General features: G+C 39.8%; 1 protein-coding gene across 4 annotated transcripts in view; it reads right to left on the bottom strand.

Moving 5' to 3' along the window:
* The window catches only part of LEF1 (lymphoid enhancer binding factor 1), a gene marked incomplete at both ends in the record, with an annotated part of 130,142 nt that overhangs the window by 27,298 nt on the left and 78,179 nt on the right, over positions 1-24,665 (bottom strand). For 2 of the 4 annotated variants that reach the window (XM_080697981.1, XM_080697982.1), the window contains 5 exons: positions 1,438-1,600; positions 2,828-2,950; positions 5,456-5,539; positions 7,706-7,796; positions 15,313-15,445. In XM_080697981.1, the coding sequence (XP_080554107.1) occupies positions 1,438-1,600; positions 2,828-2,950; positions 5,456-5,539; positions 7,706-7,796; positions 15,313-15,445 (594 nt within the window). The remainder of the gene's footprint in view (positions 1-1,437; positions 1,601-2,827; positions 2,951-5,455; positions 5,540-7,705; positions 7,797-15,312; positions 15,446-24,665) is intronic. The other 2 variants (XM_080697983.1, XM_080697984.1) reach the window with 1 other exon arrangement.

The raw sequence follows: 24,665 nt of genomic DNA, 5'->3' as shown, positions 1-24,665 counted from the left end.
AGCTGACTTGAGAAATTGTTGTAATTATCATTATTAAGTGTTTAAGAATCCACAGGGAGAAAGGGTATTGTACCCAGGACACCAAAGAAACTATAATCTACCACTGCACCCTACCCCTGACACCCTGGTGTCTGGCAGATTAGAAATAGCTACATTTTGAGGCTATCCAATGGGAATCAACAGCGCAAGGAGACCTGCTGCCCTCCTGTTCTCACAGCCTGCCAGTCTCCCGAACATTTTCTGTTATGAGAGCTCAAATGTATTAGTTCTGGAACAAACATGGTAAAAATTATCATCAACAAAAGCTAATACATGATCCTCATGCTTTACAAGGGCGGCTAGACTAGCTTTGCTCTATCTTCAATTACAGATCATGAATTTCTTGAAAGGTTACATAAACAAACATGGAAGGATCCTGAATTTAAAAACTCCCACACATATATGAAGAACATTAATGAATTAATATTAAGCATTTCTAAAATTACAATGCAGTTATAGTGAAAACACAATATGAATTGGACAAATTCATATTTTTTTCCATTGCTCTTCATGCAAAAAATACTTGCAACAAGTGCCTTGTCTACTGAGAACCTAAGTGTCTAGCTTAGTAATAGACCAGTGGCTCATTTGTAACAAGGGCTCAGAAAAATGACACACCAGGGGTGGAAGAAGGGATGAAAAGGAAAGGCGCAATCCAGAGACCTGGCATATGTCCACTCCAAGAAACAGATGGCAAGTCCTCTAGAAGCAGGACTTTTCTGGATCACATAAATTCTTTAAATCCTCACAGTGGAGCATATTTGCTCTGTCTCTGGAGAAGTGACCACCTCTGTTGGGCAGGCTGGTCCCCCAAAGACCCTGCTACAGCTCCCTGGAAGGGCTGTGGGCAGCCCCCTCCCAACCTGCGCATACACACACTTACCTCTAGAGGCACCCACCTCTCCCCCTAATCTACTCATCTCTCAGGTCTCACACCAATGTGCTCTGCTCATGTTGTTTTCTCACAGAATCTCATCCACAGGATTTATCACAATTTTAATTATATATTTATTAAGTATTTGTCTAATGTCTTTATCTTGTCACAAACTTTATGCTCTAGAAAGCCAAGGAACACAACTATTTTATTCACCATTGTTACCTAATACAAGCATCATGCCTGGCATGTAAAGAGACTCAATAAATACTTGATTAAGAAATGACAGTAAAAAGTTACTGGTTCCAGAAAGTTTCCTACATGCCAAGTACAATCTAAATTGTTTACACCCATTATTATCACTAAATCTTCCCCAAAGTTATTACCATATCCTGTGCCCTTTCTTCCCAAAATGCTTGATCACTGTGCAAACATGTCAATGACTACTTATATGAAACTAGCTTTGAGCAGATGAAGCTGTTCCATGGTCACCAGATGTGTTTATGCACCATTTCACGACTTACCCTTCTGCCTAGGATCTGGTTGATAGCCGCACTTTCCTTCAGAGTACACTCGGCTACGACATTTGCTCTCATTTCTTTCATGTATAACATAAAAGCATTCAGAGGCTTCTTAATGTGAGGTCTTTTTGGCTCCTGCTCCTTTCTCTGTTCATGCTGAGGCTTCCTGAAAGGTGGATGTGGTGGTGGTTGGGAGGAGGGGAAAAGAGATGAGGAAGAGAACATTGTTCATATCACTGGATGCTGGCTGGGACCCTTCCAGCTCTGCCCATGCTCCCAGGACACCATCGACTTAGAAGAACTCATGACCCATCTGGTGAAGCACTGAGCTGCAAGCCACAGAGCTTCTTATCTACCAGTGACTCTATGAACAAGGATCCTCTGCTTTGAGAAATTTATCTATAGCTATACATGTATTTAACAGCAGAAATGGAGAGGGGATGGGAATTGTGAAGATGCTCCATCCACAGCCCTGAGGCTAAGTCCCTTGTGACCTAGGAGCTGGGCACACAGTACAGACAATCTTAACTTTGAGGGCAGGGTTAAGGGTCACTGGGAGAAGCTGATGAAGCTTTCCAATCTTTTCCCCAAATAAATACATCTTGACTTTGAATAGATTTGCTTTATGGGCTATTCTGTACCGCTGGCCATGCCTACAATCCCTAGATTAGTAAGCATGATTCCCAGGTTCTTTATGGTAGTGCAATTAGCCCTACTCTATCCATCGGAGATAATCCTGACCCAATGGGGCATCCTGGACTTTGCCCTTGCCGTTGAATTCTGTGCTATTGACTCCTCCAAACAGAGTAACTGCATTTCCAGAAGTAAGCACATCACACCCTCCCTCCAAGTATACTTAGGGACTAACAAGCTCTCCCCAACACTTTCTTTGGTAAAACCCAGTGGCTAAACAACTCAAGATTCTTCACATTTATGTTCTGAAGATCCTTCCATGCTGTTGCAGCTTCCACAATATTTATTTATGTATGTATGTGTTTATTGTAGTACTAGAGATTGAACCCAGGAGCCTTTTGCTTCTGAGTTATACCCCAGCCCTTTTTATGTTATTTTGAGGCAGGTTCTCACAAAGCTGCTGAGGGCCTAAATTGCTGAGGCTGTTCTCAAACCTTCAATCTTCCTGTCTCAGCCTCCCAAGTACTGAGATTACAAGTGTGTGCTATATGTCTGGCTTTCCAGATCTTTTAACACCTGTACTCCTTTCCAATCTCAGATTCAAATCAGAGCGATGAGAATCAAGCTGCTTCCTGTTCTCAGTGACAGAGCGTTCTGGGCAGAGCTACACTGAACTTGAGAGTGAGAAGGGAAGCCTCACCACCAGGAAAGCAGCAACAGTGCTCAGATGCTTGTCTGCAGATCAGACGGGATTACTTACACGTGCATTAGCTCACTGTCTGTGTGGGGATGCTCCTGTTTGACCTGAGGCGTTACAATAGCTGGATGAGGGATGCCAGTTGTATGGGGACCAGGAGGACCAGGAATCATATGATGGGAAAACCTATAAGGGAAAAAAAGCAGTCTGTATTGTTGTTGTGTGGCCAAACCAAATGGAGTTTCAAAACAATTTACTGTGTGCAATTGGCTAAGGGGGAAAATATGTCTTTATGCACTGAACTATTAGCTTTAAATGAAAAGTGAGCTGATAAATTTTTTCTTTCAGTATTCATATGGAAAATCTAATTATTCTCTGTAGTTTTCTTGAAGTCATGGTAGAATCTGACATTTTTTCCTAGGAGAGTAATAAGCCAAAGGATAAGGAGAAGAGTGAATAATTTTTCTTGCAAAGCAATTTTCAATTAAGAATTTCAATATGAGAAATTACTGAAAACATAACACTATTAAGATTTATCTTTTTACATGTTTTAAAATAAAGCTAAAGATTTAAAAATCTCTGCCTATATGTATGTATGTATGTATGTATGTGTGTGTATGTGTGTGTGTATATATATATATATATTGGGGGGCAGTACTGGGATGGAATCCAAGAACATTCTACCTCGGAGCTAAACCGTAGCCCTATTTTTTATTCTTTATTTTGAAACAGGGTCTCACTGAGTTGCAAAGGACCTCACTAAGTAGCTAATGCTGTCCTTGAACCAGGATCCTCCTGTCTCAGCCTCCCAAATGCTGGGTTACAAGCATGCACCACCACGCCTGGCTTTTCTGCTTACATTTAAAAAAAAAAAATCATCAAATGAAGAAGAGTTTCTTCATATTGTTGGTACTAGGAGAAGAAAACTGAGAAAAAGGACAGGAAGGTTTTTTTCCAGCCTCTCATTTAAATAAGGTTTTCACTGTCCTCATTCAAAAAATCTTTTATCCAGAAATAACATTTGAGAGATCTAATCTTATGGTAAACAGATAACAGAATTAAGAAGAAGGATTTGCAGGGCATGGTGGCGTAGCTTGTAATCCCAGCATTCGGGAGGCTGAGACCGGAGGATCATGGTTTGCGGACAGCCACAGCTACTTAGTGAGGCCCTCTGCAACTTAGTGAGGCCCTGTTTCAAAATAAAGAATTAAAAATAGGGTAGAGAGTGTAGCTCCGAAGTCAAATGCCCCTGGGTTCCATACCCAGACCTGCAAAAAAAAAAAAAAAAAAAAAAGAAGGATTTAATTAAAAGGAAGAATATGGTTCCATATCTAGGTGGGACAACATCACCTAACTGCTTTTTTCCTGCATAGTTTGTAGAGCACTTTAAAACATCTTAAAACATTCACCACCAGTCAACACAAAGGAAAAAAACTGCCATGCAAGAAAAATAAAAAATAAAGACAATACTCTCAACAAGCACTTTGGATAAATTTATATAAGTTTTTAGAAAATTTTGCTTTTAAAACTGTTTTAAAGTAAACATCAAATGCCACAAAAAAATCCCAATATTCTCAGGTATTTCACTGCAGCCAGAAATTTTAATTCCTTCATCTGGAAGGAACTCTGGATATACAATATTTTAGAAAAAAATGTAAAAGCTAAGAAGATATGGAAAAAATACAAATATTTGCCTAAATAATGATGCTTTGCTAATTGTGCTATTTGCAAAAATGCATAATACTGTTTGTTTGCCTGTGAGAAAATACCCATCAGATAATTCTTAACATGTTAAAAAGTGTAAACATGTATGTTGAAGGAAGAATATTATTTTCATTCCCCTACCCCAGCCAGCTAGATTTATAATTCACCAAGCAAATGATATCTATATCTACATACACATAGATATAGATATTCAAAGATGAAACTCACCACAGAAACTGTGAATTTCATACCCACATTGAAAAAGATTCCCAGCCAGTCACTAACCCACCGCTCTGGCCTCCAGCACAGTGGAGCTAGCTCCCTGGACAAGCCACAAGGAACACACAGATGACACCCCACACATGTGCACATCCAGCCCAGGGCACAGAAGCCGTCCTCTCCAGAAGCGGAAGCGTCACACAGAGCAGCCCAAGGGTGACATGGCAGGTCCTGCTGAGCTTCCCAGGCACTGACACGCCCACACAGGGCCTGATTCGCACACTAGGGCGCGCACATCCTGTGTGGGCTGACAGCCCGTGGGCATGTCCTGTCTCTCCCAACAGCCTTGGCCAGGGAAGACTCTGGACTAACTGGGCATTTTCAAATACTATACCACTGTCCTCAGAGGAAACAAATTATAGAACTCAAACCAAACTAGTTTTTATCCTCCTCCCATAGCCCACTTCTGGCATATTTTGAATCAAACCAGCTCTTCCTAGAATGCCTGCTTTGGAGACATTTCTTACCCCACAGTTGAGTGACAACAAACTCTTAGCTATCCCAGCGGGTGTGGCTGGTCCTGGGGCGCGGTGTGCGGCTCCTGCCCGGGAATGGCCGTGTCGCCTAGTGTGGGAGCCAGGCACACTGCACAGACACACACGGGCTGAGATGCACCCTCCTATTACTGAACCAGAGGCAAGCAGGGCGCACAGACACAAGCACGGAAGCGCAGCGTGGCCCGGGCGCCCGGGCTCTACCTGCACCTACCTGGACATGGAAGTGTCGACTGACAGTGAGGATGGGTAGGGTTGCCTGAATCCACCCGTGATGGGATATACAGGCTGACCTTGCCTGAGGTCACAGAAGAAAGGCACCCATCAATGACAAAACACAAGTTACCCGCCAGCAAGAGCAGTTGGTGAGGGAAGAAGTGGGGATGGACCTTGCCAGGGTATTACAAACCCCAGTATTTCTACGAAGAAGTGACTGTTTCTCTTCTTAACCCTCCACCCAAAGCACCACTTGCCTTGAAGAAAAACCTCCCTTCTCCACTCTGGAATCAAACTAGTCCATCAATTATGTGTCTTTTATCCCTTACCCTTTCTCAACCTTGTTAGTGCTTTGAAAACAGAAGCACTTAATAAAAACTTATTGAATATAACATGCCCCTGCACGTGGTGAAATATTCCCTCCAGAGAAACAGTTTAATGAATTCTTTATCAGAATCTTTGCGAATTTCCAAGAAGGGAAGGACATAAAATTTATTATTTATATAAAAATTAATAAATTAATATGCATTTTGGAAACATTGCACTCCCCCCCCCGTGTGTGTGTGTGTGTGTGTGTGTGTGTGTGTGTGTGTGTGTGTTAGAGTCAAGAAATAAAAGACCAATTCATAAGAGTGATTTTGGGCCAGGCATGGTGGAGCAATGCTTGTTAATCCCAGTACTTGGGAGGTTGAGACATGAAGATCATAGTTTCAAAGCTAGCCATGGCAACTTCACAAGACTCTCAGAAACCTGGTGAGACCCTGTTTCCAAATAAGAAATAAAATAGGGTTGGGGGTGTAGCTTGGAGGTAGACTGCCTCTGGGTTCAATCTCTAGTACCAAGAAAAAAAAAAGTGATTTTGTTCTACCCCGAGAAGTCCATCTTTCCCTCTGTTCTCCCATCTCTTATATTTCTGATTTTTATAGTCTTTATTTCTAGAGGCCAGCAAGGCAACTTGGCACAGAATTACTGTCCCTAAGGAGCTAAGTTCAGACATAATAATTGATCTAGATTTGAAAATGTACACACAATCAATTAAAATAAACTAGAGTTATTATTGATTGAAAAATTTAATGCTAAAGAGGAGAGGGTGAGGGAGCAAGAGAGTGAGCAAGGTGACATTTCCACACAGGATGATCCTCCTCACTGAAGAAGAGATGAAGTCAGAGTGTCCAGAGGGAGGGAGACCGAGGCCACCATACGGGTCTCGGTGATAGCAAACCAACTGGAGAGAAAAGGAAGGCTTGCTAAAGTCACAGCACTGTGTCCAGGGAGGGAGAATGAAAAAAAGGAGAGGCCTGAGGGTCCCAGATGGAAGAGCTGTGTGCTAATGATAAGATGATAAAAAGGGCGACATCACATAAAATTATTCTTTCTTCCCACAGAATATTTATTTTTACCTTTAAACTTAACACATAAAGAGAACAATCAGAATGTTTTTTTAGAAATAACTACCACATAGCCGGGCGTGGTGGCGCACGCTTGTAATCCCCGCGCTTGGGAGGCAGAGACAGGAGGATCGCGCTGGTTCAAAGCCAGCCGTGCTGGCTTAAGAGACCCTGTTTCAAAAATATAAAATAGGTCTGGGAGTGTAGCCCGGAGGTAGAAGGGCTTCCAGGAACCCCAGTATCACCAAAAAAAAAAAAAAAAAAAAAAAAAAAAAAAAGAGAAAAGAAAAGAAAAGAAAAAGAAATAACTACCACAAAATAAAAGGCATTAGTTTTTGGATTCTGAGCAAAACAAAGCCCCAAATTGGTTCTCTGATGCTCTGAAGTGATGCTGGATGCTTACTTTATTACCATTCCAAAGGTGCCTTTAATTTTGTTGAGCTGCTCTCTAGTTATGCAGCATTTGCCCACTTAGAAGCAAAGATAGATATTTAATGTGTCTAAGTTCATGTTTCAAAAATAAAAATTGTTCATAAAAGAAACTAAAAAGCCACACTGCGCAATAACTCTATAGAGGCATAGCAAATGCCCAAAGCCACAAATTGAATCCATAAAACTATAAGCTTCAAAGCAATTGCTACATAGTCATTTTCTACACATATTAGTGAACAGATTCAATTCATTTTAAGGTCTGTATGTTTTTTAATCTTTTAAATTGAAATAAAATAAAGTTTGCACCTTGCTTGTTGACATAAAATTCCTGACACTCCATGAGTGGTATACCACTCACAAAGCAAATCTCTGTCAATGTAAAAAGGTGTGTTTAAAAGGCTGGCTGAAGGTTGCAGGGAAGATCTTACCAGCCAAGAGGTGGAGTAATCTGTCCAACACCACCTGGAGATAGCGGGTAAAAGGTAGGAATATCAGGAGCTGGAGGATGTCTGGACATGCCTAGTAAAGAACAGAGAGGTATTGGTTTCAGATTCATAGGCCATTTGACTAGAAGAGCAATAGAAAAGCTTTAAGCCATTAATATTTATGGTATAGAAACAATATTAATCAGATCCAATAAACCAAAGTCAGTTGCTAAGCTTTTCTCCAGATTTCAACATCTAAGAAAACATGGTCTTCAGATAGTGTGTCTTAAAACAGCCATCCACATAGACTTGTAAATGATTTATTGTGCCCTCATTATTTCTTTGGTTAAGAAAATGGTAGACAATTGTTTTGTACAGAATGGAAAATGAGCCCCTCCCCCCACCCCAGCAGATGGCCTGCCGTGGAGCTCAAGGATTAGTAAATTGCTGCTTTCATATTTCCACTGGTTCCCTCATGGACACGTAGATTTGGGGAATGTGACACCTCAGAGGATCAAAGATTAATTAGGAATCATCTTCAGCCCCATCATGGCCACACTTGATATGATTCATTTGGTCTCTGTCAGCCACTTAGGCTTCCTCTAAGCTCTCATCAAGTTGAGTCCTCTGGGCCCCAAGGTCAGGCTGTTCTGGATTAGTTGTATTCCACAAAGAAGGCTCATGTCACCAAATTGTTTCTCTAGCCCACACTCCCTGGGGCATGTGGCCCTGTAACCATGAAAACCACCTAAGGATTACACCTAATCCTAGTCCCAAATGACATCCCTTTTATATAAACCTTACCTAGGTACAGAAAAATATTAAAGGACAAGATAAATGCATAAAATATAAAAACTTAGATTTAATGTATCTGGAGGACAGTGAGTCTGAAAAGCGCCATTTCAGTCACTTCACATAGCTGACCATGCTTTGAAAGGCCGTTTCCATGGGATAAATACTCACTCCAAGCATTAACACCTGGTGACTGTAAATGTATTAACCAATATGTGCAATTAGGTAAGCACATGGAAAATGTTCTTCAAATATCTTCAAATATTCTTTTTTACTATAAAATATCCATGGATTTTGTTTGGATCTTAAAAGATACCAAGGGCCTTGAATATAGGGATGACTTAAGAAGTGCTATCTTCAAAGTTAATGTTAATTTTTAATTTGACTTTGAAGTTAGAACAAACTATTTCTCAATTCCCATAGAAAGTAGGTAGGAAGAAAAAAGGTATTAATCTCCCTCAACAAGAATGCTTATATGAGATCAGCTCACATTTTGCTGTTTTTATAACTATTGTCTCAAATCTCACTTTATTTTAAAAAATCTTTTTTTTTTTTTTTGCTAGAAATACTAGTTCTTTTGATCTCAGTGCACCCCATGTTTTATACCCTGATATTTCTTTTCCCAGGTTCAGGCAGAGAAGGATGTTCCTGAGGTAGCCTGCCCTGGTGATTCCTGGCATCTCAGGATCATTCCTGAGGTTTCTAAACTTGCTCCCACCCTTACCCCAGCAGGGATTGCTCAGGTTTACAAGAAAGAAAAGGAATACTGCCAGATCAACTTGTTAAGACATTAGAAACCTAGTGGAAATTAGAATGTCTTATTATATAAACTTGAAAATCAGCTAGACGTATAATCCCAGTATTTGAAAGGCTCAGATAGGATTGCAGGTTCGTGGACAGCCTCAGTTACTTAATGAGGCCTTCTGCAACTTAGTGAAATCCTGTTTCAAAATAAAAAGTAAAAAGTAGTACTGGGGGTGTAGCTCTGGGATAGATGGTCCCAAGGTTCAATCCCCAGTACTGCAAACAAACAAACCAACCAACCCCACAAAAAACCCAAAAACCCCAACAACCTTGAAACTCATAGACCTTAAAACCTTAAAAGTCATAGCCCCACCACCGGGCATGGTGGCGCATGTTTGTAATCCCTGCACTTGGGAGACGGAGACAGGAGGATGGCACAGGTTTGAAGCCAGCCTTGCTGGCTTAAGAGACCTTGTTTCCAAATAAAAATATAAAATGGGTCTAGGAGTGTAGCCCGTAGGTAGAAGGGTTTCCAGGAACTCCAGTACCACCAAAAAAAAAAAAAAAAAAAGTCATAGACCTAAATTCTCTATTTTAAACCTTTATTTTGCAATGGAAAGTAAGGTCTAGAGGGAAGAAGTGGCTGCTGAGGCATTTGCTTAGGAACATATAAGCTATGCTTTTTCCTGGGCTTTTGTCACTGAAACAAAGACAGGTAAGTTTGCCATCACAGGTCTTTCAGCAGACAAGCTTGAAACTTGGCTATGCTGGTCCAAGTTCTAATTACACTTTTCTGTGCAGGACTGATTCGGCAGAACACAAATACAAGCTACTTGAGTCTAGGTTTTTTGTTTTTTGGTTTTTTTTTTCCCCTAGGAGAAGGAAGGAAGTAACTACTATTTACACACACCTGCTGCAGGCAAGGTCCTATGTGGGAAGTCCTATTCATTTTATAAATGCTACTTTCCCAGGAAATTTTCTCTTTCCTTTGAATCTACTCCTATTCATTTATACTTTTAATGTGGTACACACAATATTTCTTATTTTGCTTTACAGTTTGTACAAATGTTTTCCTGCATGAATGTATATATTGTATTGAAAAAATGACACATTTTACTGACCTATATATCACAGTTGTCTGACAAGGAGGCTTTCAGTAACATTTCTAATGTTTCAATTAATAAAAGAATGAAATGCCGGGAGTGGTGGCGCATGCTTGTAATCCCCACGCTTGGGAGGCAGAGACAAGAGGATTGCGCAGGTTCGGAGTCAGCCACGCGCGCTGGCTTAGGAGACCCTGTTTCCAAATAAAAATGTAAAAATAGGTCTGGGAGTGTAGCCTGGAGGTAGAAGGGCTTCCAGGAACCCCAGTACCACCAATAAACAAATAAAAGAATAGAATACAGGTGTTAAAATGGACCACTTATTACACTAAGTCAGTATTATCAACCATTTTGCGTGTGCATGCAAATACTTGATGTGGCTTAGGTTATTAGATGAGCAGAAAATGGATCTCTATCTTGTAAGTAGCTCTTGTACCGATTAAGATCTTATTCTCAAAGACTCCCTGGACTGTTGTGCTTACTACTAATGACTCCTTTCACGTCATCTGTTCACCTGTATTTACTAAACACTTTTATGTGTATGGCAGATGCACTTAGCATAGCCTGAAGGATTTTTAAGCTTTTATATATAACTTATATAAATATGGTAATTCTATACTCAGGCTATATAAATACGATACTCACTAGCTATATTTCTTTTAGAAAGCGATTTGGTTATTCAATTGTTTTATAATACCTAAAAAAATAGAGGCTTTTGTGAAGGATAAATGCATTATATGTGTTATATATAATGCAGAAAAGTAACCCAAAGTATAAATGTTATATAAGTGTTTATTGTTATTTCTAAGGGCAAAATGGATAATACAAAGATGTAAGTAGTATTTCATTATCTTTTTGGTACTAGGGGTTGAACCATGGATACTACTCCCAAGTTACACTCCCAGCCCATTAATTTTTTTTTTTGAAAGAGGCTCTTGCCAAGTTTCCAAGGCTGGCCTCAAACCTGAGATCCTCCTCCTATCTCATCCTCCCAAGTACTGGGGTTACAGACATATGCCACCATGCCCAGCCCAGCAGTACTTTATAAAAGCTCTTTTAATATTCTTACCATACTGACAATGAATATGGAAAATCAATGGGCATTAATTTCCTTTAGAAATTAATTAAGGTAGAAATTAATGTGGTCTCTAAGAGAAAATTAACCTGAAGTCATTTTACTTTTCTATGAAAGTGAATGGGTTTCAAAGACAAACCGTTTAATATTTATTCAAGAGTTCTCCTCAGGTTAGAGTATGGACATCAACTTCTTCTTCTTCTTTTTTTTTTTTTTCCTGGATAAAGCTCATTAGAGCCTACCAAAAGTACTGAAATAAGAAGCTCTGGGCTTAGTAGCATCATGATCTAACTAGCTGAGCTTTGTGATATGCTCAAAAGGCAGGCAGAAGGAAAGAAATAGAGACCTAGCGAATTAGCTGTCTGGCAATGCAAGTACCCAAAAGGAATGGGATAAACTCAATATCATGTGAATGAGTGCCTTTCAAACCAGAGTTTACATATCACCAGAGGTACATGATGATGAGGTATATGAAATCCAGGACCAACATGTAATTAAAAACAGAATCTTTATTTAAAATAAGAACAACTAGTGTATGAAACAGAAGATAAAAATCATAAAATTTTAAAATCAAAACAAAGACTAAAGAAACTGCAGCAGAGAACTTCTAGTCATAACATTAGACCCTCTGCTTAACTTCTGCAGAGTCTGCTAAAAAATAAGTTTGAGAAGCAATAATATAAATCACAATTAGGGAAAACAGGCAGGAGGGCAAGAGATATGGAAAAAGAAGCAAAAACATTAAGTGTAATTGATGGCCAGTTATAAATTTGTCTCTTTTTAAAAGTGAACTGTTCTAGAATTCTCAAGAAAAAAACAACTGAGCCATCACATGCTATTCTTTCAAATAAGTTAATGTTTCAAAGTGTTTTGAAGAAGACCTAGGACACAGTAAGCACTATCTAATTGTTAAACTAATGACTAATGCTTACAGTAAAATAAAACACCCTGCTAGATTTTTTGGGCTTGTTGTTTGAGGCTTTTCCGTTTGTCATCCACATTTATGGTTCACGCATACACACACATTCCAGGCTCAGTACCTAGTCTAAGACTGACCCACACATTTAAATTGCCTATATCATATTTCCTTGATATATCTTGAAAGCACTCAAACTCGCCATGGCCATGACCAAGATCATATTTTTTTATCTTCTCTCTCTAACTCAGCCTTCTAAGATCCCTACTTTTTTTTTTTTTTTCCGGCGGCACTAAGGATAGAACCCAGGGTCTTTCTACCTCCGAGCTACATCCCCAGCCCTACTTTTATTATTTTGAAACAGGGTCTCACTGAGTTGCTAAGGGCCTCACTAAATAGCTGAGGCTGGCCTGGAACCACGATCCTCCTGCCTCAGCCTCCCAAATGCTGGGATTACAAGCATGTGCCACCTTGCCTGGCTCCTTTTTTTTTTTTTTTAATAGTATTGAGGATTAAACCCAGGGGCATCCTACCATCAAGCTATACCCCCATTCCATTTAATTTTGAAACAGGGTCTCACTAAGTTGCTAAAAGTCTTGTTATATTGCTGAGGCTGTCCTTGAACCTGTGGTCCTTCTATCTTAGTCTCCCAAGTACTGAAATTACAGGTATGCACTACCACTCCTGGCTCTAAGGCCCCTATTTTAATTCCCTTTCTCATCTGTTGCATGCACGTGTGCGTGTGTGCGTGTGTGTGTGTGTGTGTGTGTGTGTGTGTGTGTGTGGTACTAGGGATTGAACCCAGGGGCATTCTACCTCTGAGCTACACCCCTCAGCCCTTTTTTTTTTAATTTTTGTTTCAAAATAAACTCTGTTTCAGGGTTGCTAAGGCTGTCCTTGAAACTGTGGTCCTCCTGTCTCAGCCTCTCAAACACTGATATGACTAGACCTGTCTTTTTGATGTCTTATTCTTTGAAGTTCTTGATAAAAGCAAACAGGGTGGAGGAAGGGCTAGAAAAGAGAATACTGGCAAGCCTGGAAACTTCTGCATAGGCAACTCCTTCTTTATGTAAAAGTACTTGAGATCTCTGCTAAAGTCCAAGAACAACAGCAACTATGCTTTCACGTAAGTATTCTATTTTAACAGTGGGGAAAAGGCAATAGGGCTTAACTCAAAAGTGGTAATAATAAGTAGAAAGCACAAGTGGACTCTGGGTGCCCCTCTTTTTCACAGTTGTTAAATGTTGTTGTCCACAACAGCTCCAAGATAAGGCTGGACAAAAGAGTGAAACTCATGTAGTACAAATCATATCCTTTTACATTTCATGTTTTCACATGGGTTTATAAGGTCATTTATTTGTGCATGGAAAGTGCAATGGGCCAGCCTGAAGGCAAAGCCACCCTTGAGGTGGCCTTGAGAAGATGGAACCAGAGGTTGGGAAAAGCAGAGCTCTCTGTCCTATTATCAACTCGTACCTACACAATTAGGCAAAACCTGGACATCCTAATTTTTCAGACCTTTTATAATATGTGTTTTTCTACAAATGAAGTAGAAGAGTTGCAGCCAAATAGGATGCATGTTGCTTTGACTTTAAGTATAGATGGCTTTGTATTTTAATAATTTATAATATCTAAGCTGGTGCTAATAAATAAAACAAAAATAAAAAACAGGAATATAGCTATATAATGAAAATACATTATAAGAGGTTTAGAAGGATAACACTGAAAGTAAAAATATCCTATATTTCCTCCTCTTCTATAGCAGCTTGTACAGTAGTCTTCCCTTAGCCATTTTTTTTGCTATACTTTCAGTTATCCATGGAAAGCCAACATCTAAAATTATTACATGGAAAATTGTAGAAATAAATGGTCTTACAGGTTTAAAATTGAGCACTGTTTTGTCCTATGTAACATGATAAAATTTTGTATAGTTAGACTCTGACCCTGTTTTTGTCCTCAAATCCATGCTGTATACACTAGCAACTGGCCACTTAGCAGATGTTAACACTGATTGATCTACTATTGTAGTAGTGCTGTGTTTGTTCTCAAAGAACCTCTATTTTACTTAACATGGCACTGAAGACAAGAGCAGTAACAATGGCAAGACAGACAAGCCAAAGCAAAGCCATGAAATGCTTCCTTTAAGTGAAAAGGTGAAGGTTCTGGACTTACAAAAGATAAAAAATCATATGCTGACATAATAGGAAAGAAACCTACTTTCCTATCATGAAATTCAAAAGGATAAAGAAATTTATGCTAGTTTTGCTATCCCCCTTCAAACTTCAAAAGATATGGCCACATTTTGTATTAAGTACTTAGTTTTGATGGAAAAGACATTGAGTTTGTGATGTGGTACTAGCCCCCTTTTTAGTTACCCAAGGCAGGGCTTGGAACATACCCCTGGCGATAAGGTATTTGGTGGGATAGGGCATGCTGAAGAAAGTGAACTGCAGCAGGTGGAATGTTTAGTCTTTTTTGTACAACATACAGGTTCATATTTTAAATCATAGGTTTTCAGAGTTGCCATTTAGAAGACAACCCTATTTTACTTTTCTTCTGTTTTTGAATCCTGAAAAATTTCAGAAACAACAAATTCTTGAGAGATTCTAAAAAAAGTGCTAGCTGAACTAGGCATGATAGTGCACGCTTGTAATCCCAGCATTCGGGAGGCTGAGACAGGAGGATCGCGGTTTGCAGACAGCCTCCGCTACTTTGTGAGGCCCTCTGCAACTTAGTGAGACCCTGTTTCAAAATAAAGAATAAAAATAGGGCAGGGGGTGTAGCTTGGAGGTTGAATGCCCCTGGGTCCCATCCCCAGACCCGCAAAAAAAAAAAAAAAAAGTGCTAGCCAATCAATTACTTTCATCTTCTATAAATGCATTTTCATTACCCGTGGACCAGAACAAAGGCATCTGAGGGTTAGTCAGAATGAGATTTGGCTCCTCAGTTAGCAAAAGAGGCAGGCAGCCCAGGTGCTCACCTTGTTTGGAGTTGACATCTGAAGGGATGTGTGATGGGTGTGATCCTGGAGAAAAGTGCTCATCGCTGTAGGTGATGAGGGGCGTGAGTGGGTGGACCGCATGGGACGGCTGCACCACGGGCACTTTGTTGGACTGCAAGGCAACCACAAAGTCAACTGTTATTACAGATATCCGACTCTTCTCTCCTCTCCCACAGAAAAAGTCACAAGACTAATCAGTCATCAGTATAACCCCAAATCATCCCCAGACCTTGTGAAATGAAGTCATCTTATTTAGATCCTCAGTATTTCTCTAAAGTAAACACTCCTCAAGTACATAAATATCTCATTAAGAGACTATCAGTTATTTCTACTGTAGCCCTAGCTTCTATAACATAAATCTCTGTATACACATATTTACACTCCATTTTGGATAATATATCCTCTGGTTAACATCAATAAAGAGTTATTGGAACAAAAGTTATAAGTGTTTTGTAAGTTCCTATTCATTACATATATCTGGCAGGTAAAAAAAAAAGGTGTGTGATAAATTTTCCCATTAACAAATGAATGAATAAATATTGCCAGTTTGAAGAATTTTTTTTTTCCAGTACTGGGGATTGAATCCAGGGGCATTCTATCTCTGAGCTATACCTCCAGCCCTATTATTTAATCTTTATTTTGAAACAGGATTATTTTATCTTTAAGTTGAGCATGGCCTAAGTAGCTGAGGCTGGCCACGAACCTGTGATCCTTCTGTCTCAGCCTCCCAAGTACTGGGACAACAAACCTGTGCCATCACACTTGGTTTGAAGGGAAGTTTTTAAACAACTCAGTAAGTATAGATATCATCAATAAGCTCATAATTTTATAGTTGAACATCTTGAACCAGGGACCATCACTTTTTACCTCCTGTAGCTTTGTTCAACATGACCATTGTGCTTTAGCCTTAATCTTTGTTTGTCTGGCTTCCACAAGTATTCACAGATAAAGGGAAATTTCTAATTTGAGTTTAACTGGATAATATATAGTTTAAAAGAATATTTTGAAATAACATTTTATATTCTAATATACTTTTGGATATCTTATGATTGTTTAAAAAATTTTAAGTCCAAATTTACATAACAGTAACACTTGTTAAAGGTCATATCTTTAGGGATTAACAATCTGAATTTTGATTGCAGACAAAGTTGTTAAAGCCACCCCAACCCCTGCACTCCCCTCCCTCCACCAGAAAGCACTAAGTAAATTAGTAATGTAAATAAGACTTAAACAGATTTAACCCAATTAGGGAGATCATTTTAAAGAAACTCTAGCTAATGACAATACATTGTATTCTTAAAAAAATGCTGAGAGTGGATGTTGTGTTCTTACCACAAAAGTAACTTATACATTAATCAGCTAGATTAAACCATTCTGCAGTATATATGTACTTTAAAATTTCATGTTATACACAATAAATACACACAATTTTATCTCTCAACTTAAAAAATAAAGAAGAAACTCCACCTTTCCCCAAAGAAAAGAAACTTAACACAATTATATGCATGTAAAGATGGTTCTGATTTTAAACCCTTCTACTAATTAAAACAGTCTCAGGAAGATCTTCCATGTAGAAACACTATAGTAATGAGTAACATGGATTTAAGAGGAACAGAATTTAATGATTTCACTAGTTCAGGCATGCCCATAATTGGTTTGAATTAGAGGCATTGTTACTTTCCTATGGACTAAGATACATGTAAAATAAAGTTTCTCCAGAAGCAAACATTCATATTTTAAAAGCCAGAAAATGCTTGACAACCACACAATGTGAACTGCTTAAAATGTGCACGTGTGTATCCAGATGAAAAGGCCTTACAACACATCTGTGTGCGGTAGCTGCATCTATGGTGGATACTAATTCTTAATACGATGTTTTCTTATTTTTGCTTTTTGGGGGGATTTTTTATTTGTTTCAGGGGTTTTTTGTATTATCGGTTGAACCATTCTACCACTTAGCTATACCTTCTTGTCCCATTTTATTTTTTGTTTTTAAAGTGTCTTACTGCACTGCTGAGAAACTTCACTAAGTTGCTGAGGCTAGCCTCAAACCTGTGATTGTCTTGTTTCAGCCTTCCATGTACTGGAATTACAGTCATGCACTACCACATTTGGCTGAATTTGATGATTTTTATAAATTAAGTATAAAAATTAGGTGACTCCAATGGGAAGGACTGTCTACAGTCAGGAAAATTAGGACAATCATCCTAGGAATACTTAATATTTCAGCCTATCTTTATACTCTCAGTCCAAATGAAAGTTGTGAGAGAGGGAAAATAAGGTAAAGGAGGGAAAACCCACACATTTTGGGACAATGATATAATTTCCATTCTAGATTTCCTCTATAATTATCAACTCCTCTCTAATGGCAACACTTGGCTCATATAGCCCTTGGCATTTATTAAAGAAAGTATCATTATCAAAGCCACATAAGTTTTCCCTAAACACCTCAGTACTGCAAACATCTATGCATATAAATGTGCAAAAGGTTAAAAAAAAAACCTTTTAATGCTTTTCAAGTGTTAATGATGCAGTTTGCCAAACACACAGAATGTCTCTTTAAATACAAGGAATTTAGAAATGCTAGAGGAGGTGAAGGATAGGTGGGAGTGGGGATGAGGATATTAATATAAACCCTTTTTAAAATGAAAAAAAGTCAATACTCAAGTGCTACAATAAATATATTTCAACCATATTTTAGAATAACTAGTTTTGACTTTCATTTTGAAACTCTCAGAGGAAATGTAACTATAAATCTATAGAGATATCTTCTTAGGGTTGTCGTAGTAAATGTGTAGAGATATTCTGAAAAATTATACATATATTTTGCATGCCTTTCCAGTTTCCACAACACTACCTTAAGGAGCCTGCGTTAGCAGGCAGCATCTTCTTAATGTCTGACCTGTCCCTCCAGTCATATAGCTCAGAATCTGGTACCATGAATTCTTGCTAAATTATGCTATTCTTGCTTTCCTCTTAATTTTACGGTTTTCAACACAGATTTGCTTTCCTGTGGGAAGGAGATAAGAAGCTGAGGATTTTAATTTAAGCTCTGGCCTTGTCTTATATTTTGCAAGATGGATAGCTAAAGCAATACTAGTAGGTGTGTTAAAGCCACAAGGATTACGTCCATTTTTGTGGTCAAATAATACAAGTAAAATGAAATCACAGTAATATGTGTGAGCAGAATTCTAAGGGTTATATTTTGCCTCCTGCCAACCTTCTCTACCATGTATGTAAAGGGAACAAAGTAGGTTCCCACCTACACTGTAGATGCTTGGCAGGGTGCCCTTGGTCAAGTGTCCTCAGCCCTGTGTTTGTGGACTTCCTCTGACTCCAGTAGCTGTTACTGTTCTTTAACACTATTTGCACACATCATGTATGAACTTTTTGTCTCAGCTACTTTGGCTAAGTTTTTTAATAGATATTATAACCATTAATTATTCTATTTTCAAACCTCCAAATAATGCAGTACATTTTCAGGTGGGAAAGGAGAGGGAAAAAATAAACAGCCCACTATGAAGTCTCTGTGCAAATCTTATGTACATTATAATGTAGTTATATGTGCACATGAATATTTTTATTAAGTACCTAAAATTATTTTCAATCACTATTTTAGCACCAATAACAAATACAGATAAGGTACCTATTCTCCTGTAGCTCACTTTCACTTGTGTGTGTGTGTTTACTGGGGATTGAGCTCTGGGGTGTTCTACCTCCAAACTATACCCAGCCTTTTTTTATTTTAACAATTTTTTATTGAACATAAATAGTATACATTTAAACTATATTTGGTGCCCTCTCCCCCCCTGCCCCCATTTTCCCTTCTCCCCTCCCACCAATGGTTGTCCAGGTTAACCATGTCTTATTCATAATTTTACACATGTTCAGATGTAGACCCTCATTAATTAAGATCAGCCTTACTCCTCTCCTATCTTTCCATTCAAACTTTGTACCCAGCCCTTTTTTTTTTTGGTGGTGGTGGTACTGGGGTTCCTGGAAGCCCTTCTACCTCGGGGCTACACTCCCAGACCTATTTTTACATTTTTATTTGGAAACAGGGTCTCCTAAGCCAGCGCGCGGGGCTGGCTTCGAATGTGCGCGATCCTCCTGTCTCTGCCTCCCAAGTGCGGGGATTACAAGCGTGCGCCACCACGCCCGGCCCCAGCCCTTTTTTTAATCTTTTATTTTGAAATATGGTCTCCCTAAATTGCTGAGAGTCTGATACATTGCTGAGGCTGTCCCTGAAGCTGTGATCTTCCTGCTCGGCCTATCAAGTGCTAAGATTAACAGCGTATGCCACTATGCCTATCCCTTCCATGGTTTACTTTCTAAGGCCCCAGAAGGGAGAGCAGACAGTGTGTGTGGGGGGGAGGTGGGGTGGAATGAAGACAAAGAATATGTTTAAAACAATAAAAATAATGAAAACTGAAATGAAAGCAAGTTCCGTGAAGACCATAAAGCAGGTGACGGGAAGGTGGATGGGTTTGATTTGATGCCTGCATGTCCTTGGGAAGCTGTCTGAAGCTCCTTATTCTATAAAATGGGAAGCTAAGAAACAGCGGCCACCAGGAAATGGTGGCCAGGCGAAGACTGCAGCGGCACTAGAACAGTACACTCACCACAGGACACCAGGGAGTCAGGGGTGCTGCCCTTCTGTGGGGACAGAGCCCCTGGGTTGTCCAGGCTACTGGAACCAAGCAGTGGAGAATTCCACCCTTTTGGCTCTTATCCAAAAGTGCCAGTAAATTACATTGGTTGCCTAAATGCTCACGAAATTCACTCATTTATTTTCCTTCCCTGGAGAGAGTTAAAGAAAAGTGAGAGTGTGCTGGGTACTGTATGCACAGCACCTCACTTAACACACCCACGCCTCCTGATCCCTACTCAGGTGCTTTCTGCTAGGATGTAAGGGGGAGAAGAAAAGGGAAATCCTTTGATTCTTTTTCATTCAGAGGTACAGTCAGGTAAGTCTTGCTTTCCAGTGCAGAATCACAAGGTCCTTTGCTTCATTATTCCAGGGGAACAGGATGCATAATCTACCTTTATGGGATACCCAGCAGTCTTGCATCATCCCTATTCTCCACTTCTGCTCACAGAGGTCCAGTAAGTTGTTTAAGCTCCCATGGCAGCAAGTGGCTGAGCTACGACAAAAGCTGGTTTTTTTTGTTTTGTTTTGTTTTTTTCCTGACTCCAGGTGCAATTCTTTTGTGTTGTTATACTGGGGAAATGAACATCCCAGTGTTCTAACTCTGAGTTACACTCTTAACTCTTTTCATTTAATTTTTCTTTTAAAACAGGGTCTTGCTAAGTAGATGAGGCTGGCCTCGAATTTTTTTTCCTCCTGCTTCAGCCTCCCAAGTACTGGAGTACTCCCAAGTACTGTGCCTGGATTCTAACTACACATTCTTCACTCTTGAGCAGGTGCCTGGTAGGTGAGCAAAGGAAAAGTAAAGATGGACAAAGCAGGCACTGGAAAAAGAAGAGAACACAGCAAGAGTGGGCTGGAGAAGACTGCTCTCCTGTCTACTTGTGTGCTAATACATGGCTATTAGCCGGGCGTGGTGGCGCACCCTTGTAATCCCCATACTTGGGAGGCTGAGACAGGAGGATTGCACAGGTTTGAAGCCAGCCTCAGCTGGCTTAAGAGACCCTGTTTCCAAATAAAATATAAAATAGGTCTGGGAGTATAGCCAGGAGGTAGAAGGCTTCTGGGTTCCATCCCTAGTACCACAACAACAAAAACCAAAACAAAACAAAACAAAAACATGGCTATTTAGTAGGACGTCTGAAATCCTTTCCCAAATTCAACAGAGTTGCCATTGGGCAATCCTACCCATGTACCACATAATAATTAAAACAGCTAGCACTGTCCAAGTGCTCACTGTATGCTAAGCACCTAACCCTCACAACATCTTTGAGGCAGGTACCATTATTATCCTCTTTTTTACAGATGAGGCAACAGACAGGGAGAAGCTACGTAGGTTTCCCAAGGGCATGCAGCTAATGACTGGCAAAGCCAGGATTCCAGTACAGAAAGTCTGGCTCCAGCAGCCCAGTTCATTACCAACACACCATGCCACCTCCAAAAAAATCTTGGAGACTGAATTGACCATCTGGGACATAGTGACAGTGTGTGACATCCATGAAATAACTGTGTGGTCTCTGTCCTGGGCACAGGAATCACATCAGACAAAGAGGCACCTCAGTAGAAGTGGTCAGAGCTGCAGAAGCTCAGCTGCCGTCTCTCTCTGGGACTGGAAAACATTCCATGGAAGTTTGTTTGGCTGCCGCCCAGGCTGGTCCCTGCAGGTAAAAACCTCGTTGGCATCACAGCCAATAAAACCCACACCTCCTGCGGACATGAAGTGGGTGCCACTTAAAGATCCTGAGAGCCACCCCCAAAGCAGCATTCCCAGAAATGGCCCACTCATCATTGGCAGGATCTCAAGATTCCCTGTGAAAGCTGTCAGCCCCTGAGGATGTGGTACTGGGAAGGACTGAAAAGTGGTTCAGCTCCCTCCCAGCTAAGGTATAGGCTTGCTGGTAAGGGGCTGCGGGAGAAACCTGCAGGCCTGGTAGCCAGTCCTCACTCTGCACAACTTCAGAACTTGAGAGCGCCCTGGGTTATACTGGAGAAGCAGCTCCCAGATACAAGGAAGCCCTGGGCTCTGAAGATTCCAGCACTTCCAGAAACAAGCCTAGAGTAAAGGGATGGTTTGGAGCCCTTTGCTATCGTCTGAAAGCTGGAAAACCTTCCTAAGAGGGGGCAGACAGTGTGACTGGATGCTAGTAAGGGCAGTCACTACAGCAATGCTTTTATAAATGCTCTGGCACACCTCTAGCAAGTGGGTATCGTTACCCTGTGTTTATAGATGAGGAAGCTGCGTCCTTTAGAACATAGAACAAAGTAATAATTAGCGGACAGATGAGTTGTGCTGGTATTGGTTTGATACCCAAATCCCTGTTCTTTCTGCACACATTGTGGCACTCAGTTCTTCCGTCCACCTCTCTTCCAATCCATCCTGCCAGGTAAGTGTGGTCTTCCATAGGCTCAAATGTAGAAAACATACAGACAGAAAAACTGACCACTTGGAGAAGACTGATGTCTCTAGCAGGACTCCAGACAGACTGCTGGAAAAGAAGCTTTAAAACAAACATGCATGGAACACTCATTATGCTCCACGTTTTCCATAAAGTGATTATTCAACACATTACACACCATTTAATCCTGTTATGATTTCTGTTTTATGGAGAACAGAAATCATAAGAGAGGTTAAATAGTATATGAAGGATTAATAGGATGTTAAGTCAGAGACAGCATTTGAGCCCAAGTTTGGAACCAAACACACACAGCCCTGGCATCCTCTAGTTGTTACATGGAAGACACCAATAACAGCATGGTTCAATGTTCAAACACATGTATACTGAGGCAGAGCATTTAAATCTCAGAAACTTGAATGCCACTTAGTTGCTGTGGTAGGTAATCCACTTTTCAGACTCTTAGTTTCCTCATTTGTAAAATGGGAGGAACACTAACTCACTGGGTTTGAAGAGGATTAATGATCGCTACAATTAAAATATCTAATATGGGTCCTGCCATATAATAATATGCTGGATGGAACCCAGGGGCATTCTACCTCCGAGCCATACCTACATCCCTATTTTTTATTCCTTATTTTGAAACAGGGTCTCACTTAGCAGAGGGCCTCGCTAAGTATCTGAGGCTAGCGTTATACTTGCAATCCTTCTGTCTCAGCCTCCCAAGTACTGAGACTACAAGCATGTTCCACCATGATGGACAAAAAATTGGAGTTTTAGAAAACTTGTATGCATTACTGTGAGCTTGATAGCTTCCCAAATCCTGAAAGCTTTTCTGATGAGAGAAGTCATAATACTAATGAAGCCGACATTTATGTTTTATAATGACATACATCAACTCGGTTATTTGGTTGTTTTCCAAATAACCAGGGCATGCTGTTACAAAGCATGCATGGGTAAATTCGAAGTGCATGACAGACCAAAGATTTTAATGGAAGAGTAGGAAAGCTATATTTTATGGTTTTTTTATTTACATGGAAACTAGCATTTAAGAAACTTTCTACCACTTGTCAAGCTGTGGTGTTGTTTCAGAAAGAGGATCCATGGCTCTCTGAAAAAACTGCTAAAAGAATCCTCTCTTGTCCAAAGCATATTCATGTAAAATTGTATTCATTTTTATATAGTTCAACTAAATAACATGTTATGATGCAGATTCGAATGCAGAAGCAGAAAATGAAAATCCAGTTGTCTTCTGTTAAAGCAGGCACTAAAGAGATATTTTTAAAAAATATATAAAATAGTACCATTCTTCTTGTTAAATGTTTTTATTTAGAAAATTATCTTTAGCCAGGCATGGTGGCACACACTTGTAATCCCTGCGCTTGGGAGGCGGAGACAGGAGGATCACGCAGGTTCGAAGCCAGTCATGCTGGCTTAAGAGACCCTGTTTCCAAATAAAAATATAAAATAGGTCTAGAAGTGTAGCCCGGAAGTAGAAGGGCTTCCAGGAACCCCAGTACCACCAAAAAAAAAAAAAAAAAAAAAAAAAAAAAAAAAAAAGAAAGAAAGAAAGAAAATTATTATCTTTCATAAAAATGGGTTTTATGTTTACATGTAATGGATTTGTCCTTTTTAAATGAATTAAGTATTTTAGATAGAAGTTTTAATGTGATAAACATTTATATATAAGTCCACATAAATTAAGGCTTTTACTAAAGTTGGACATAGTGATGCACACTTATAAACCTAGCACTGGGGAGGCTGAGACAGAAAGATTCCAAGTTTGAGAACAGTCTCAACAAGTACTGAGACTCATCAACCTATCAAGACCCTGTTTCAAAATAAAAATAAAATAAGGCTGGGGGTACAACTAAGAGTTAAAATGCCCCTGAATTCAGTCCCCAGTACCACAATAAACAAACAAACAAACAAACAAACAAACAAATAAGCTTATTAGAATCTTGAGTGATTTTTAAGAATATAAGTGCCTTAAGAGCAAGGACATTTGAGAACTGTTATAAGAGATTCTCCAAAATGAGTAAGCAGAGTACTCTCCATTAACTGTGATCTAGTAGGGGAATAAAGGGAGCACACCAAGGAGTTGTGTGCACCTGCGTGCCATAGTGAGAGCTAAACTGGAAGGTTGTTTAAGATTTCCAGGATGGGCTGCCATTCACCCTGAAGGATAGGAGAGATTTCACCAAGCAGTGATAAAAAGAAGGATCATGGATCTCAGGCACAAGCTGGAAGTATGTTAGAGTAGAAAAGGGATAGTTGGATGGGGAATTCAA

This window comes from Muscardinus avellanarius, assembly GCF_963383645.1.
Source record: "Muscardinus avellanarius genome assembly, chromosome: 6".
Lineage (NCBI taxonomy): Eukaryota > Metazoa > Chordata > Mammalia > Rodentia > Gliridae > Muscardinus > Muscardinus avellanarius.
This window is presented reverse-complemented; position numbering and strand designations above follow the sequence as displayed.